This window comes from Pseudoliparis swirei, chromosome 15, assembly GCF_029220125.1.
Source record: "Pseudoliparis swirei isolate HS2019 ecotype Mariana Trench chromosome 15, NWPU_hadal_v1, whole genome shotgun sequence".
Lineage (NCBI taxonomy): Eukaryota > Metazoa > Chordata > Actinopteri > Perciformes > Liparidae > Pseudoliparis > Pseudoliparis swirei.
The window spans coordinates 12049598-12067563 of NC_079402.1; the positions used below are offsets into that span (position 1 = coordinate 12049598).

Genomic DNA, 17966 nt, shown 5'->3' on the forward strand with positions numbered 1-17966 from the left:
CTCTCCGCTCCTCTCCGCTCCTCTCCTCTCTTCTCCTCTCTTCTCTTCTGCTGAAAATCACTGCGATATACAAACTCTGTTTCGCTGCTCCGTGACGTCACGACTACGAGCGACGTCACCGCATCAAAGCGCAGACTGTTTCCATGGTGACTCAATGACGTCACGGAGAATGTATTGTCCGAGAGCGCGCGATTAACATCCGCCAGCTAAATCTGCCAGTAGGTGGCGCTTTGAGTCTGTGAACATATTCATGCATCATGTGTCCCTTCGTGAAGTGTAGACCACGTCATGTAAATTCAATGTAAAAAAAAAAAGTGATGAAAAAAGGCGGTCACATTATTTTGGGCACCACGAGGGAGTAAATGTGCACCGTTGATCAGGGGGGCGTAGCCGGAGCGTAGTTCAGCACAGATGTGACATTTTCTCAGGGATTTTGTTCTTTATTTAATGTTTGTTCATTGTTGCGATCGTTGTTCTGTTTATTTGAAAGAAATTCAGTCTTGCAGGGCAAAATAGCGTTTGAAAGTTGAAATTCCGTTTTCGTGCAAAATCTTTTTAAATTTTTTTTTCTGGGGGGGGTGGGCGCCACGAGTGAAGCTCGCCTAGGGCGCCAAATGTGCTAGGGCCGCCCCTGTGTGTGTGTGTGTGTATGACTACTGGACTCTGGACTGTAAAGCGACTTCGGGTGTTTTGAGAAGCGCTATATATATAAAATAAAATGAAAAAAAAACGAAAAAAACAATGAGAGGCATTTTCTGCAAATGGAGAACAATTAGAAGAGTTGTGAACCTTCCCAGTGGGGGCCAGCCCACAAAACAAATCCTCCAGGAGTGCATTGACGACAGGAACCCAGACAAACATCGAAGGAACTGCAGGCCGTGCTCGTCGCCCTCAATGTCAGCGTACATTATTCCACCATCAGAAAAAGACTTGGCAGAAAACACAATGATGAACCTCCAGGCCTTTTGGGATGATGTCCTGTTGACTGATGAGTCAAAAGAAAAACTTTTGGCCCACAATAAGAACGTCCTACTTAAAGTCAAACATGGTGCTGGAGGTGTGATGCTGTAGGACCTGGTCCACGCACACGCTACGAGTCCACCTCCGCATGGCTCAAACGACACACAATGAATGTTGGAGTGGCCGAATAACAACGTGAAACCAGCTGAGATGCCGTGGCAGGACGTTGACCAGGTGCTTCATTCATGAAAACCCTCCAATGGGGCTGAATTAAAGCAATTATGCAGAGAAAGGTTTTCCAAAATTCCTCCACAGCCACGCGAAAGACTGAGTTTGGTCTCAGCTGTTGCTGCTTGAGGTGGTACTGAGTTATGTTTAACGGAGCAATTACCTTTTCCACATGGGTGATAACGGTGTTGGATTACTTTTCATTTAATAATTGAAAATGAATATCAAAACAATATTTTGTGTGTATTCAGATCTGTTCTTTAAGGCATTGGGCTGGCAGACTATTATAATGGTATTATGCATGACACAATGACACATTCCAACCAGGCTATGATGAAATAATAATAATCTTTAAAAAGGTTTAAAATTAAGTAGTTAGCTTTCCTAAACATGAGTTAATTTTCACACGTTTTGATAAACAAGAGATGGGAAACATAAAACAGACACACACCGGTACAGGTTTTTGAAAATGTATTAATGTGGGCAACAAAGCAGTTGGCAAACAAGTATTTGTTTCATGTCACTTCAAAAACAACCAACAAGAGAGTTGTGTGTTCATATTACCTTTTGTGTAACAAAACATGTCAGTCAAGGCCTAGAAAGAACGAGTCAAGTGATTTATGATATTATACAACCTGTGAAATAAAGCAAGCGCTCTACTTAGGGTATAAGAAAGCTCAGTCAATCATGTCCAGTAAAAAAAGTTCCTGAGTGAGAAACAAGGCTGAGTTTGTCCGTCATATACACATGAATGTAATCTAACGTTTAACAGCATTACCGTCGGTGTGTTCTCAAAGTCCTAAACACTGATCAGATAAGGATGATATCTACGTGCGTATGGCTCTCGTATGAAGGCGAAGGAGTGTGATGTGAGAACAGTTCAGAAGACACGATCAAAGAAATGCATTTGAACCGTTTCCTGCACAGTGTTTATCCGTACCTACAACGAAAAACTGAAAAGAGTATCACAAATAGTAAGATGGAAAACATTCCCGTTAATGTTAATAAATTAATAAAGAAGCCTGGTGAAATTGGCATAGGTGACAATTGAGAATTGCTGATATCTCAAAAGATAATTCTCAGTTGAAATGACTGCAGAGCCAGAAAGATGCTGCGTGACAGCAGCATCAACCATTTGCTCTCAGCCAACAGTTTGCATGCTTCTCATGGAGGAAGAGGAAGATTAGACGAGGACACACATATTGAGCCCGTACTGTTGGGCATTCGTTACAAATGAAATGTTTTCTGATTACAGTAGACAATCAGATTCAACCCTAATATGTAAAATATGAATAATAATAGGAAAATAGACTAATTCAGGTGTCAGAAGACAAAATAGTGCGTTTTTATACTTATAATTAACTGTGTTCACACAAAAACAAGGCCATCGTATATGAAATATCCGATATCAAACCTCTTCAATTGAGTACAGAACTTTAGAAAACATGGCATGTAATACAATTTAGTAAAGTACTTTTTTTTTTTATGTTGTGCGAATATGAAAATAGCAATACAAACAGTCTCGTGCATTTTCTTCAAAGAAGTGCGGCCAAAAAAACCGAAACATTTCTTTGTGATTTTTGGGCTGGTGATGAGCAAAGTCACATGCATCGTTCAGAGAGCACCAATAATTTACACTGAAAATGTTGACAACCATGAAACCTTTCGACAACAAGTTAAATAATACGAACACAGTTGTATCATAAAACGGATACGACCAACCGCAGTGCCACGTGAGTCTTTTATTCCTCCGAGCGCACATTGTAACCAAAACCAACCACATGAAGCGTACGGTTTTCCGTGGACTGATTAGTACGCACACACACTGTACGTGTATGTTTATGTCAGAGTACACATATGTTTGCATTATCGCGCCGGTCCAACTGCATGTGGTCTAAGGTTACTGCACATTGACAGTGTCGTGTCAACGTGCACTTACTGAGATTACACGATGGGCTCGAACCGCTTGGTTCTCTCATTCATCTGAATTGTCAACTGGCTGATGTACATCATCTTAATGCTGGGCTGTATGAAAATAGCATTTTCCATCACAAGATTGATGATATTAGTCGCTCAAAATGACATTAGCAAAGGCAATGAACATGGTTGTAAACCTATTCCTCAGCAACAGATACTCAAGGTTTATCCAGAGGCCCCAGATGTTGGCCTGGCTCGCAATCACCGCGAGCAAAGTGTGCATTCGGAGGGGAGGACGAGTGGCGACGGTGGCGGTTCATTTCACGTTCGTCCACAGCGGGCTCTCGGGGGGGAAACCGGGCCCCGGGTGTCTTAGCAGGCCTCCTTGGCTTGGCTTGGCATCTGGCACATCATCAGGATCTGCTTCAAGGCTTTCTGGACATCCTCGTCCATCTGACCCTGAAAGAGCACAGCACCGGTTCAGTTAACCAACTAAAAGAATAGATACACCAAAAGTAAAAACCAAGTTACTAAGGGATTTAAAAAGTGCAACCGCATCTATATATGAAAAAACATTATTTCTCAAATCCGACACTTTGGACCTTAAACAGGTTTCAGTGGAAGTACTTCCACATACGCTGTAAAATATTTTAAAACTAATTTCCCCGTCTCTGCCTCCATCCCAATTTGATGTCTGTAAAGACATTATTTTTCAAAACTGTGGCTAATTAAACCAAAACTACGTCCATGCATAGCTACCACAAGTGGTAAGTGAGAAATAACATGTTTCCTCATGCTGAGGTGAACCGTTTGGTTGTTCCCTACAATGTGATACAAGAAGATGGAAATGAGGTGTTGCGTATGAGTTTGTTAAAAAGGGGAAACATTCCTTTCAAAGTGTCATTGAAAACCTCCCTTGCAGGCTTTCAGTAACAACTACTGGATGGACTTATACCTGGACAGCGTAGAGGAGGTGCATCCTGTAGACGGACACGATCTCATGGTGCTGCTTCTTTGACTCCTACAAAGAAAACATCAGGTAAACACAACGAGCTTTCACCTTTACATTTAAGAATTCAAACTACTTTCAAAATGGTTATTGCGTGTTCCATCTCGACGACATGTTGACCAAATCTTACAGCGAGCTGATACTGTAGTTGTTTGATCTGTTGCTGCATCGTCTCAATCTGCTGAGTCAGCTGCTGGTGTTGCTGCTGTCTCTTGGAGGGAGAACCAGAGCTGTAGGAGAGCTGTGATAGGCTGTTTAAGGCATCCTTCAGCTTCCCCACTTCCCGCGACAGGTCATCTATCTGATGGGGGAAATCATAAAACATGCATTTCAAGAAACCAATGAACTTTGTAGAATAAACCACAAGGTCCTGATAAGACTGTCCCGAGTGTTTCCAGAGTAGAACGCTGGAGAGACACGACTGAAATGTGACTTCTGCACTGGCAAACAGAGTCGCCCTTACCCTCTTGTTTTTCTCTCTCTCTGAGGCGACGTGGTTCTCCACCAGCTGTTTGAGCTGACACACAGCATCCAGGGACTCAGCCAGCCGAGTGGTCAGCGTCTGGTTCTCCTTCTCCCTCGACATCACCACCTCCTGCAGAGACTCCCGCTCGGCCCGATTCTCCCGTGCCTGATGGATGGAATACGAGTGTGCAGAGGTATGTTTTAAGGAATACAGGGTGTGGACGAATAACAATCCATCACTGTTTGAAGTCTCATCTCACCATCTGCCATGCGTTCGCAGCCTCCAGAGCCATCTCGTCCTGCTTTCTGAGGGCCCCCTGGAGGAGCTGCGTCAGGTGGCTCACCTCGCCCTCCAGCTGCTCTTGGGTCGTCTCGTGCTCAGCGCGGGAGACAGAATCATCTGGGCTGACATCTTTCTCTGCTGTAAGCCTGATGTGGAATAGACACAAGAAAGTCGTGGTGACCGTGAGAACTAAAGTAGAAGAAACAATCTTCATATAAAATGGCCTTTTATCCCCCACACACTGAACTACTTATGGAGTAAAAAGTACAACATTTTCTTCTGGAATGTCACATAAAATGCTTAATAGGCACCTCATGATTGTACATTGTTAAAGTTAATGCACTTAAACTATTTCATGAGCCCCACCTCCACATCAAGATGTCATCTCAAGTACAAGCAGAACAAAAAAGATGTGTCGACCACATGTTCCTCACCTGCTCTGAAGAGCCTCCACCTGCAAGATTTTCTGGTGTAGCTGCTCTTGCAGTGTCTCCAACTGGCTCTCCAACTCTTTGATGGCATTCCCCAGGGATGACATCACCTGCGTGTGGTCGGCGAGGTCCACAGAGCTCTGTGCCTGAGCCTCTGCTTCCTGCTTCAGCAGTGAGATCTCTCCCCGAGCCGCCGAATGCTTCTTCTCCGTCTCGGCGAGCACCGTCTGCAGCTCCTCCACCTTGCCGCTCAGCACCTGGACCTGCTGCTGTTGTTGCTCTGAGGAGGCAGATGAGGCTCCACTGCTCTCCGCCAGCTGCTTCTGCGCAGCACTTAGCTGACTTTTGGTTTCGCTAAAGGAGTGTGAGAGTTCCAGCAAGCGGCGCTGCAGCCCAGCAATGACCTCACTCAGCTCAGCCTTCATCTCTTCAAAGTCTTTGGCTGCTGCTTCCACTGGCACGGTGCCCCTCAGAGCCTCCTGAGCAACAAGACGGGACGAATGTTACTCATTTGAAAAGGAAGTGATGTACGGCAACGTAGAATACAATAAAGAATCATTTGGAGATAATTAATAGATAAATCAATGTGGAAGCGATATCATCTGTTCCATTTCTATGTATTCAGAGTCCTTTACCAATTTAGTGTTGCACTCACAACAGACAATTTGGGCTTTTTTTATGAGCATTCCCCGAGACCTGTAAACAGACTTTGATGTGTACAATCTTGGAGTTTCCCTTTGAGTCACACAGAAGTTCAGAGAGAAAAAGAGGCCTATATTCACCTGGAGTATCCTAATCTCCTCGTGTGCCTCCTTGTGCAGCTCCTCAATCTGTGCAATCTTCTGTTCTTTCTCCTTGACACTCCATCTTTCCTCCTCCACCCTCCTCAGGGCCTCCTCCAGCTGTCTGATGCGTTGAGCTGCGTTCTCCTGCTCGGATCCCGATTGGACGAGCAGCGCCCTCAGCTGTTTTACTTCATGTTCAAGTGCGGATGATGTACTTCTCTGGACCTCCTGTTTCTCCATTAGCTCACCTCCTCCCCTTTCCATCTGCACCCTCAAATCCTCCACCTCCTCCACAGCTTGGTGGTATCTCTCTTGAGAGTCTGTCAGCTTCGCCTGAAGCTCCGCGAGACTCTCCATCAACTCTTCCTCTCTTCCTTTCTCCCTCGCGCTCTCATCCTCTTCTCTTTCTCTCTCTCTGCCCCGCTCAGGTTTCAGCTGGGCATGAAGCGAGCGGTTTTCCTTTCTGGTTTCTAGCAGTTTGACTTGAATGCTCTCTAGCGCCTGTCTCAACAGTATGATCTCCTCTTGGCTCCCTCCTCTCCCTCCTTCAGCCTCTTCTTCCTCTCCTCTGGCAGAAACACCGCTTGGACCGTCTTCCCTTTCCTCCTGTGGCAGGGATTCAAACTCATCCTGCGTGGAGTGGAAGGAGGAGTTGGAAGCCATGCTGTTTGGACGACTGCTGTCCTTCAAGTCTTCGCTCACTTGGCGGGATGCCTGTCTCTGTGAGGTGAAGGAGTCAACACATGTAAATCTCACTAATAAAGTACAGTATGAGTTAAAGGGTGGTGACTGTCATTACACGGCGAGGAATCGAGGCAAAGAAAAGCAGCACATTCTCACACTCAGTTTTGCATTGTTGCTCAAATTAATGATGTAAAAGATTACTCGATAATCAAAACTGTTGCAAACAAATGTTCACCGAATCAAATCACCAATAAGTCTTTAAATGCTAGTCTTGTTTTAAGTTAGACTGACTTGAAAATACACTACCGTTCAAAAGTTTGGGGTCACTTAGAAATGTCTTTATTTTTCAAAGAAAAGCACTGTTTTTTCAATAAATTAATCAAAAATACACTCTATACATTGTTAATGTGGTAAATGACTATTCTAGGTGGAAACGTCTGGTTTCTAATGAAATATCTCCATAGGTGTATCGAGGCCCATTTCCATCAACTTTCACTCCAGGCTCAAGCACTGGTCTCGCACAGAAGGGGTGGGGTGGGGTGTGTGTGTGGGGGGGGGGGGGGTAGGGTTCTCTGATACATACACATGTACATACATAAATACATGGTGAACTAATCTTACATTAGGTTGTTCAGCTGTAGTAAGACGGCATTGAAGGCCTAGGTAGAAAATGCACGGCCCGCCACTGCTTGTAATATCCAAATACAAACAGAACTTTAAAAAGTACTGTGTGAGCGGTTTGCTGTAGTTTAGCTTCTTCTATCCAGTGCCCTTACCCCGTCTGTCCATGCATTGGTTTATGGCTCATGAGCGTGACTGGATGAGTTACATACCTTGTGTTTGCTTTTAAGTTGCTGGTTCTCCAAAGTTAGAGCAGTAATTTTGGCTTGCAGAGCAGAAAACAGCGCTGCAGATGCTGTAAAACTGCGCTCGACCTGTCAACACATACGTTCACATGAAGAGGCACCCAGAGACAGAAAAGCAACGTTAAGGACCACTAGCTACCGACTGAAAAATAAAAACGAGTCGTGACACGTCTGAAGCTTAGGTTAGACCTCCTTCAAGAATGCCCAAGGTGAAAAGATTCAGCAGTACACAGCTGTGTGTTGTCTGAGTATTGTGTTACACTCACAAAAGCAATGTTGATTCAAGAACCAGAAATACTTTTAGGAGAAGAAAAGCTATGAATTAATCAAAATAAGTCAAATATCTATATTTCTAGCCCAAGGTTATCTTAATCAAAATAAAGACATTTTACTTTAGAAGATTCATCGACAATATGTCTATTCACCAATAATTATAGTCAGCGCATGAGCTCTGCTTTTCAAACTAAAAGTCTGACATCATTTACTGCTCTTCTGTAATTAAGTCACCTTTTTTTCCAGTTGGGGCCCCGTCGCCGTCTGCTCCCCCGACTGCTTCAGGTCTTCGATGGTATCCAGCAACATGCTTCTCTCCTCATGGAGCTTTTCAACCTCCTCTCTGAGTGTCGTTTCTTTAACCTCATCCTCCTTTGAAATGAGGAAAGAGGAGGAGTAGCGGGACAGAGGAGTGGGAGGAGAGCAGAGAAAAAGATGGTCAAGGAAAGAGAGTAAAGGTGAGAGAAGGGAGGAGGAGGGAAAGGGTGTGAAGGTTGAAGGCAAGAATTTAGCTAATGGCACATGATATTTACTGTAATACAAATCATAAGATAATTAGCAACAGAACGTCTCCGTCTGGAGTTAAAATGTGAGAATGTTGCATATTTGTCATCTTTGCATGTTTTCAATCAACATTCACACCTGAGGAATAATTGTGCAAGCCTTTCTTGAACAATACATCTTTTCATTTACACAATATTAATATATTTTTAGGGTCGGGAGTAGTTATCTATTATTTTGTCGGATTCTCTTGTAGGAAGTTAACCAACATATACATGTATCATATTGTATCATGTAGTAAAGCCTTTTAATATTGTTTTCAAACTTATCATATAAATTGAAGTTACTAGATACTATGCTGAATTTGTATGGATTCTCAGAGTCTCCTTATTCTCATTATATTACCACCGAGTTTGGGAATTATAGAATATTTTTATAATTATATTTTTTTCTTTTTTACTATCTTTACATATTGATTTTATTAAATTAGACTATTGTGGGCTAAATAAACCGTGTTGTTGATTAAACAACACCTTATGGAATAAGGTATGCCATACCTCTGATTGGTGTTATTATATTAGTTATGTTGACTGTTTATTTATATGCTTTATTTTACCTTGAAGTTGAATTTTTTTGGAGTGTCACTTGTGTCGGATCCAGAGGTCCCAGCAACAATAATGGCCGAAGGGGAAGGGGGTCTGGAGCTCTGAAGATTGGGTAAAGTTGATTAGTTTCTCATATAAAATGTTGTTATGATTTGGCCGGATTCAAATGTCAAGATGTGTTCTTGAGCAGCTTGAAAAACAAATGTGCAATGTGTTCAAGATTAAAAACATTAGTGTCCCGTTACAACAATTAGGTGTCCTTGATGTTTTGTATGAAGAACCGTTTTAAATCCTCAACTCTCGAATACAAAGGGCAGATTAGTATATAAATCAAATGAAAATACTACATGATATTAAAGCTTTGTTATCCTTCGGTAAACCATCTTATGAGAGACGGGCTGGCGGAGAGCACAGAAACATAACAGATAATATGATGTACGAGTAGCCAGGCACGATAACTCATTGTCTTGGATGATACATTGTCCCAGAAATAATTGCAGTAAAATATATTAGTCATTTAAAATAATGTATTGCTACTAATATAATAGCACACTAATGAAATTTAAATATTTAAAATATCGTCGTTAAATAATAAATAAAACCACACAACTAAACCATTAATAAGTTGGACTCTTAAATGTCCAATGTCTGTGTAATGCCCGAGTCTGATCATGGAAAGGGAAATCCCTGCTGAATATCATGGCATTATGTTTGTTGAAATGTCAGTGACATTCTTTTGCAAAAAATCATCCATGCAAACACAATATCTATAGTACGATAAGCCAGTGACGTAATTATTGTGACAGGCCTACAGACCAAACCCATACAGGCCTGACTACTTATTGTAAGAGTATACTGCAGACATGCATTAATATGAAGAGTGGCATACTGACACAAGCAGACAGATACATAGAGACATGCGTTTACCTGCGGTGGGCTAATAGGAGGTGGAGGTGCTTTTCGTTTTTTTGGGGTTGTGATCCGTTCATCACTTAGTTTAGCTACTTGATCATGCTGAGGAGCCAGCAAAGAGACAAGAGAAGAACGGCAAAGGAAAGAGAGAAGGAGGAGGGATTCAGTGCTCGTTAGTAAGAGGAGGGTCAATCAATGAGAGCTACAGTAAAACTTTTTGTTTTCCCAAAATAGCAAATATGAGATGTTCTAGAAGCTGAATTTGATATTGACATATAAGAAAAGCTGATATAAACGACCATTTTGTGTTGTCGCTACACAAAATAGATTTGATGATATTTGGGTTTTTTTTCACTATGAATGACATTATAGTACTAAAACCTAATTTAGACTCCATTAATAATTGATGGTTGTTTTAAATCCAGATGTTTTTGTAACTTTAATTGCCTATTTGTTAGGGCCAAAAGTCTTTTTATTTTTAATCTGTGTGTTACCTGAGGACTTCTCGGAGACTTTGCATCTGTGAAACAAAAAAAAGGAAGACATGAGGAACTGACAAACTTAGCAGAATCAAGTAGAAGGGATAATTATAGCTCTCCCTTTAGATACTTCACATTTCCTGCGACATGTGACGTTGCTTTCATTGACAGAAGCTTACACCAAGCATGGACAAGAGATCCCCTCCAGGTGGCAGTGTTGACTTTGAAACCAGAGCAGCACACATCTCTGCCACCCAGAGGTGGTGCAGTTGTGTGCATGTGTGTGTATTGGAAGGAAAACAGCTGGTCATCACAAGATCAACCATTAAAAAAGTGAGATCCACTAAGACGCAATGTAAGTCAATGCAACATCCTTAAAGGTTCTCTGTACGATATTCAGAGCATTAATATAGCATTAAAATACTATTTGCTGTGTAGTGGAGTAATGTCTACCTAATCAGAGACATCCCTCTCCTTCTGGGTGTTGCAATCCAAGCTTCCGTGTGCTTTGCTTCCGTAGCCGAGCCGGCTCTCTGTGCCTGTTCGTGCATGTGAGCGTTGTCCTGGAGGTGTTGCCCCCAACCTCCAGTCCCCCTTCAGGTAATCAATGTTTCGTCAGCACTTTCTCTGTAGTTTGCGCCGCTCGCTGTGAGCCACAGGCTCGCTTTCGACATGTTGAGAGCCGTGCGGTGGCAACAGATATGCTGCGAGTGTCGAATTTAGCACCGAAGTAAGTTACAAAACGTGCGTATAAGGCACAGAAAAAGTCCCAATAATGTAAATACACATCAATATGTGCTTCTTACCAGAGGCCTGCTGTCTGTTTAGGGCAGCATTGAGGGCAGTTTTGACCTCAGAGTTCTCCAGCAGCTTGGTGTAGTGTACGACATCATGGCCTTGTGAATCTAGAGCCGACAGATCTGCTCCTCGCTGAACCAGGACTTCAACAACAGAACCGGCGTTTGCCTCGCTAGCCAGCATCAAGGCCGTCCTGTAATGGAACACATATGGATTACCAATGCAACATCCATAGCCATCATCCAAAACGGGGCTTTAAAGTGCTGATTTCACACGGCTCTCGATATTAAGCTGAGTGCTCACTGCAGAGCAGATGCAATGAGAGCTCAGATGCACGACGAGGCACCGGTGGCTGCACCGGCATTACTGAATGTTCAGTGCGTCTCGACTGTTTGTACCTGCCACTGTTGTCAGAAGTGTTGATTTCAGCACCGCAGTCCAGCAGAGTGCTGCACACCTCAGCATGAGCATGTTTGGCTGACAACAGCAATGGGGTGAGCCCGTCCTTTGGAACCAACACACATTATACACATTAGATATGACTGAAATCATCCTGTGGAGGGACTACAAACCAGCATAACACACACCTACATAGCTTATCTCTTGTGACATCAGGACATGGGCCTGGACATGAAGTATGGAAAGTGTTTGTGGGGTGAGAGAACTCTCAGATCCATGTGAAAAAGGAGTGGATGTCTCTTAAATGAATTCCCCAGCAGATAAACCAAAAGCCAAAGTTGTTCCATTTCCTGGAGAGGCTGAGGTTTTTCCGAAAATCCCCCCAAAAACATAGATTTGCAGTTCGAAATGAGGGGGCTGACTCAGTAGAGTTTATTACCCGGTGTGGGAAACTGAGGCAGCATGTAATGCAAAGTAATCCACATATTTTGAAAGATTATAACCCCAAGCACGACATTTAACCAAACCGTAAACATCTATCCAAAGCATTTGATTGGCTGGGCCTGTGGAGGGCGTGTGTACAGCCTGGAAGGAGCTGCTGCCACATCATCTTCACGAAGATGACATTATAACTCAATTATTTAACTGTAAAAATAGACATTCCCGCAATTAATTTGTATTCAACAAAAAAGGGGGTAGAAAATCCACTATAAAAGAGCAAAAGACTGTCAAGAAACATGAAAGTGTGTCAGCATAGCAGTGTGTTTTGTATTACTCGGCTGCTGCTGCAACACACCACAGAGAACACAGCTATGTTGTGGCTCCTCTGAGCTCAGCTGAAGACTTTAACAGCCCTGTGTCTGCTCTGCTCCGTCTGGGTTTCTACTGAACAGTTGCTTTTCTGGAGTCTAAAACACAGAAATATGTTTTTCAGGGCAGGGTAATAGATGTAGTGCCTGTGTGGATTAAAGCGAGAACACAGGTGTATACATGTTCGTCTGCACTTGGGTTATGTTGGCAACTTGTTGCCGTCTTGTCAGTTAAAAAGGCAGAATACCAAATATGGGCAACACGGTAAGGAGTTGGTGAAGCTGACGTAGAGCTGCCTGCAACCACGGCTAAGTGTGATCACTTGAGAGGCCTGTCAGTCAAAGAAAAGGCACACAAACATGCCCGTGTCTGCTTAACACACACACACACACACCTTTATAATAAAATCAACTCTGTGTTGAATGCTGCTCCATTTGGACTCAGATACTGCACATACACCAGCACGTCTGTGCTTTTCACAGCCTTGTGAATGAACATGTCATAAGTGAATGAACATGTCGTAAGCACAACATGTGACAGTCTTTTTTTTTGTAATGAAAAATGACATGCGAATGTAACTGAAAGTGTCCGTTGTGCTAGCTCCATCACTCGATGTGCTGCTGAACCAGTAGGCTGTGGGATACTGTGAACCCAACCTCTATCGCATGTGACCCTGTAACGAGAAGCAATGTCTATTTGTGACCCCTCCTCATGTTGCTCATGTCGGTGAACCATTGAAACAAAAAGTTAATCGGATTCGTTTAAATAATAACGGCGGCTTGAAGAGATAAGACTGTTTAAGTATATTTGTTTTCCCTATTCTGTCTCGGTCCTCACTGCTATGTTGGGAGTCATTTCTAAAAGCTCCATCCGAATACCATACGCTTATATTTCAGTACTGGGGAAAGTAATCAATCCCCAAACTACTTCCTAGTTTGTGCATGTCCACATACAGCCTCGTCATTCAGTCACGTAGAAGTATTAAAGCTATGATTCACAATCCGACGACAGCACACTGCAAACCGTTATTAACAAACTATGACATCAACTCCCACTGAGCTTGACTTCAATTACGTCGTTCTCTCTGAGCTACATGACCGCCAACATTTTGAATAGTGCCCTGCTTTCCCTGTGTACTACGACTTGAATTCGGTCGTATTTATTCAACACTCTTTTGGTAGAGCTAGAAGGATATTGTGCAGTGCAATAAATTGGCCAATATTAGCTGACTGCTGATACATTTAACATAAATTACTCTTGCTGGACATAACTTTATGGGCTCCATATCATCCTTAAAGTATTGTTAGGACTATACTTTGTAGATCTTCAGCTATATAACTCATGTTCCTTCTGTAGTCTTCCACTCAAATCAAACACATCCATGCCGAACCGTCAGCAGGCCACGTCTGTGAATTGTGTCAAAGCCGACTTTCTTTGAAGCAAGAGAGAAATCGATTTATTTCCAACTGAAAACATGAGGAAGCATTTTCACTTCATAGTATCACTGTCTCCGAACAGAATTTAAATTTACATTTACTTGATTTTCTCTAAACATTCTTTGTTCAGCATATAAGATAGATAAGATAAGATAAGATATATACTTTATTAATCCCCAAGGGGAAATTAGTTCTCTGCATTTAACCCATCCTTAGTTATTAAGGAGCAGTGGGCTGCAGTGATGCGCCCGGGAAGCAACTGGCTGGAGAAGCAAATCGTGGCGAGTTGTCTGCGTAAGAACACATAAATATACGCTTTGATGACCACGTTTGGGGTGAAATGCGACGTTAGGGTTTCCTAATGGGACAGACAATGCAGCATTTTGCATAACAAGTTTTTGGATTGATTCGGAAGCAATAGTTATAGATCACATGTAAATGTCAAAGAGAACCTAAAAAGCCTTGTTGCTCTAATTACAACAGGATTTCATAAACATTATACTTTAAAATCCTGACAGCCAGGGGTTCAAAGTGGGGGCATAAACAATGTCCAAAAGCCACAACTTGTCAAAGGCTTTACAATCTTGAGGAGGAAATACATGGACATATTTTAGAAATAAACACAACATCTTAAAGACCACTCTGTGTGTGTTTATCTCCTTGAGGCCAGCTGTGCAATGATAATAAAAAAAGGGAAATAAATGGGCTACACATTCTCCTCTCCATTTCTTTTCCCCCTCTTTCTATTACACGCACACAAAATATCACACTCACACACCCCAGTTGTGTGAAAACCACAGGCATGGAGCGTCACTGCAATGGAGACCACATGTCTGCGGCTTGAGAGCAGAGTGCCCAAAGTACACTGACCCCCTGCCTCACATACACACATGCACATACAATGTGCATTAATCAATCATTAAACGGAGAAGGACCAACAAGAGGAAACGTCAGCTAATGAGGATGCTTCATATTATAGATGTTCAGCTGGGAGCGACAAGACAATTCAAAACAATATTGTTTCACGTCTCTAAACACACATTAATAAGGGCATAAAGGGACGCAGACCAAACTATCACAGGGAGATAAGATATTGGACAGTAATGTATTCATTATATTGCAAACACAGGACCAATAGACAGCTAAGTATTTAAGAACAGGGATCAACCTTTCGAGAGGAAATTGTTCTCTGGAAATAACACAGTAGAAAATGATATGAATGACACTAAATGGAGCGTTTCTGTGGTTGTTATCCTGAGCCCCCGCACAACCCTGCCAGGAAAATTAAGTCTGAGAAAGAAAGAAAGTGGGAGTAATAATCTAAATACATACGGCATCTTTCAGGTTGATGGGACTTTTCTGTTCACACAGCAGTTGGACGGTCTGGACGTTCCCACTGGCAGCTGTGGATTAAAAAGAGTGAGAAAGGCCGTCATGGAGGAGCATTTATATATATCTTTTAATGTTATTCCTTTATTTTGGCACGGCAATGGTGATTAGTAAATAGTTTGTGTTAAATACTGGCTATGGTACCTTGTGTACAACAATTCAATGCTACAAAAAAGGTGTTTAGAGATAGCAGGGTGGTCTAGATAAGTTAGGATTTAGTTTAGAGAGAAATGCATCTCATCTGCTGCACTATCTCACTTCCAAAAGACCAAACATGATTGGACAACAACAAAAAACAGATCATGGTAGTTTTACTGCTGCAAACACGACACTCGTGAAAGTGGCTGCATCCCTAACACAGTGTTCGGTTTGAATAAAAACCTGCAAGAGTTTTATGGGAACTTCTGACTGACATTCAAATCACGTAATTCCAAATATTGTAGCAAATTTCATCTGAATAAAATCAGAGCTTTAAGTTAATCTCACAAGACATTTTCCCACGTTCTTGTCAAAGCAGACTAATCTCTGATAAAAGCACTTCTGTTTGATTAACCCTCGGGGCCGTGAGACACTGACCAGCGTGATGCAGAGCAGCCTTTCCTGAGCCGTCGACAGCATCGATAGGACATTTACTCTGGAGGGAAGACAGAAACATTTCATTAGACGCGTAGTCACTGAGGCACATTACTAAATGCACTTAAATACACTTTTTTTGGTGCAATACATGTTCCGTCATACAGCAATTTTAAGCCTCCTTAGCTTACCTGAATGAGCTTCTTGCAGCACTCGGTGTGATTGTTTTTGGCAGCCAGGTGTAACGGATTGGAACCTGAACAGCATCAAGAAAGACCGTAGTTAAGAACTTCACGAGGCCAAAGACCTCTGTGACTAATAGAATGAAATGAAAAAGGAAACAACCTCAAGAAAGCATCTTTAAAAATGCAGTAAAAGTACAGGATGTATTCAACAAATTATTGCATTCATCAATCCCCCATGTGTCCTATCGTTATTGTATACAACTACAGAACGTACCTGCAGCGTCAGTGATTGACAGGTCAGCTCCATGGGACAGGATGACAGACAGGCAGTCTGCCAGTCCTCGTGCAGCCGCCACATGAAGACTGGAGACAAACCCCAAGATAAGAACAACAACATCATCACATGTCATCACATCCCAACCGCAGATATGTTTGTACCATAGTCCTTTTACATATTTGAAGGCTTTCAAAGTAACATAACACATCTCATTTGGGAGAACTCCAACTTGAAAATGGCTTCCTTGCACACGCTCATACAGCAGACCGTAAAACCACACATCTTAGTTAATTTGTGCTTTGGTGTGCAGTGGACGATCAATACGACCCCTTTCCAGCTCAGCAAGCAGAATGGAAAAAACACTCCACATGCCCAGCATTCCCTTGGTGTGTGTGACCCACATGCCTTTCAATCAGGTGTTATCACCATAGCGATACTGTTGACTCCTCCTTTATGCATCCTGAAAAGATTAGAGCGTTGAGATCCGACCACATTTATCGTGATTTACAAAAGCTGTGAGGATGCATATGTTTCTGTTGATGAAACAAAACAAATGGTGATTGTTTGAGCGTGTGAGAATCGTTTCTCCTTGCATTTGTTCTTGTGTTTTGTGTCCCTGGCTCCGCGTGAGCCGCTCAACACATTGAGGTTAGCGGGTGTTGTGTTTCAGGGGGAAAGAAAGGAGGTCAAATATTAACACTGAGCCACTGTGTTATCAACAATCTTAACTGGTGAGGCAACGCGCGTCATGGCCTCTGCAGAAACGATCTGGCTCTCAAAACCCTGAATGTCAGGGAGGCTGAATGAATGGTTGAACATTTCAAGACATTTCAGGAAATACAAAAAACAGCTGTGTTTTTAGAGTGGCCATTCATTTTGAACATTGTGCTGTGGAGCGGTAGAGTCGTGACATAAGCCCAAGACGTGGGACTTTGAGCATGTGCTGCCTCCATATGCAACTCTAAGGACACAGAAATCATCAAGACTGGATAATGTTTGCCTCAAATGTATTACGCCCATTTTTATCTCACCTCAATCACACTATTTCTTATCACATATTTGTTATTAAAGTGTGAGCCAAGTCCCAGAGTGTGCCTGAAAACCTGCACAGTCTGATAGTCAGACACCAGGCTGCAAACTGGAGAGACTGGACATTTCCTTCCACACAGATCTTGGGTCTGCAGCGCCGTCAGTGAAGCGGATGTGAATAAAACGTGCTTCTCTTTTTGGATTGCGGCCGCTTTCCCCGAGCGTCCTACAAAAGCCACTGCAGACGATCGTCTCTGTGCTAAAAAGTAAATTCCCTTGATTGCTACATCTGCACCACATTTTCTTTTATAATTAAGTAGATAATAGTTCGGATGCTTACGCCGATTTGCCATCGCCGTCCAGCTTTACAGCGCTGGAACCTTTCTTGGCAAGAAGTGATGCCACCTTCTCCGCCTCGCCGTGCTCCACCGCAGCAAGCAGGCGCTCGTCGTTTTTGTTCCACTCATTGACCTGGAGGGGATGATTTGTAAAAAAAAACACAAATCATTGTCATCATCTAACGCAGAAAACTTTGAGAGTTGTCCACAACAGGAAAAAACTTTGATTATTAAAACACATTTCTAACTAGAACGGGCACTCGGTAGAGCGCATACCTTCGCATATCACAAGATCGGGCATTGCATTATGAACATTTTGGCATTAGTTGCATGC

The 17966-nt window shown here is 42.6% G+C and overlaps 1 protein-coding gene across 4 annotated transcripts in view; it reads right to left on the minus strand.

Moving 5' to 3' along the window:
- Window positions 1-1644: 1644 nt before the first annotated feature.
- The window catches only part of rai14 (retinoic acid induced 14), a 36595-nt gene continuing 20273 nt past the window's right edge, over window positions 1645-17966 (minus strand). The window contains exons 3-21 of one of the 4 annotated variants that reach the window (XM_056432762.1): window positions 17635-17765; window positions 16263-16351; window positions 15995-16059; window positions 15807-15864; window positions 15174-15244; window positions 11595-11701; window positions 11205-11389; window positions 10414-10439; window positions 9935-10021; window positions 9019-9108; window positions 8136-8273; window positions 7596-7697; window positions 6076-6798; window positions 5297-5772; window positions 4840-5008; window positions 4578-4745; window positions 4245-4415; window positions 4061-4126; window positions 1645-3564 (exon numbers count right to left, since the gene is read on the minus strand). In XM_056432762.1, the coding sequence (XP_056288737.1) occupies window positions 3478-3564; window positions 4061-4126; window positions 4245-4415; window positions 4578-4745; window positions 4840-5008; window positions 5297-5772; window positions 6076-6798; window positions 7596-7697; window positions 8136-8273; window positions 9019-9108; window positions 9935-10021; window positions 10414-10439; window positions 11205-11389; window positions 11595-11701; window positions 15174-15244; window positions 15807-15864; window positions 15995-16059; window positions 16263-16351; window positions 17635-17765 (3009 nt within the window). In that variant the 3' untranslated portion in view covers window positions 1645-3477. The remainder of the gene's footprint in view (window positions 3565-4060; window positions 4127-4244; window positions 4416-4577; window positions 4746-4839; window positions 5009-5296; window positions 5773-6075; window positions 6799-7595; window positions 7698-8135; window positions 8274-9018; window positions 9109-9934; window positions 10022-10413; window positions 10440-11204; window positions 11390-11594; window positions 11702-15173; window positions 15245-15806; window positions 15865-15994; window positions 16060-16262; window positions 16352-17634; window positions 17766-17966) is intronic. The other 3 variants (XM_056432763.1, XM_056432764.1, XM_056432765.1) reach the window with 3 other exon arrangements.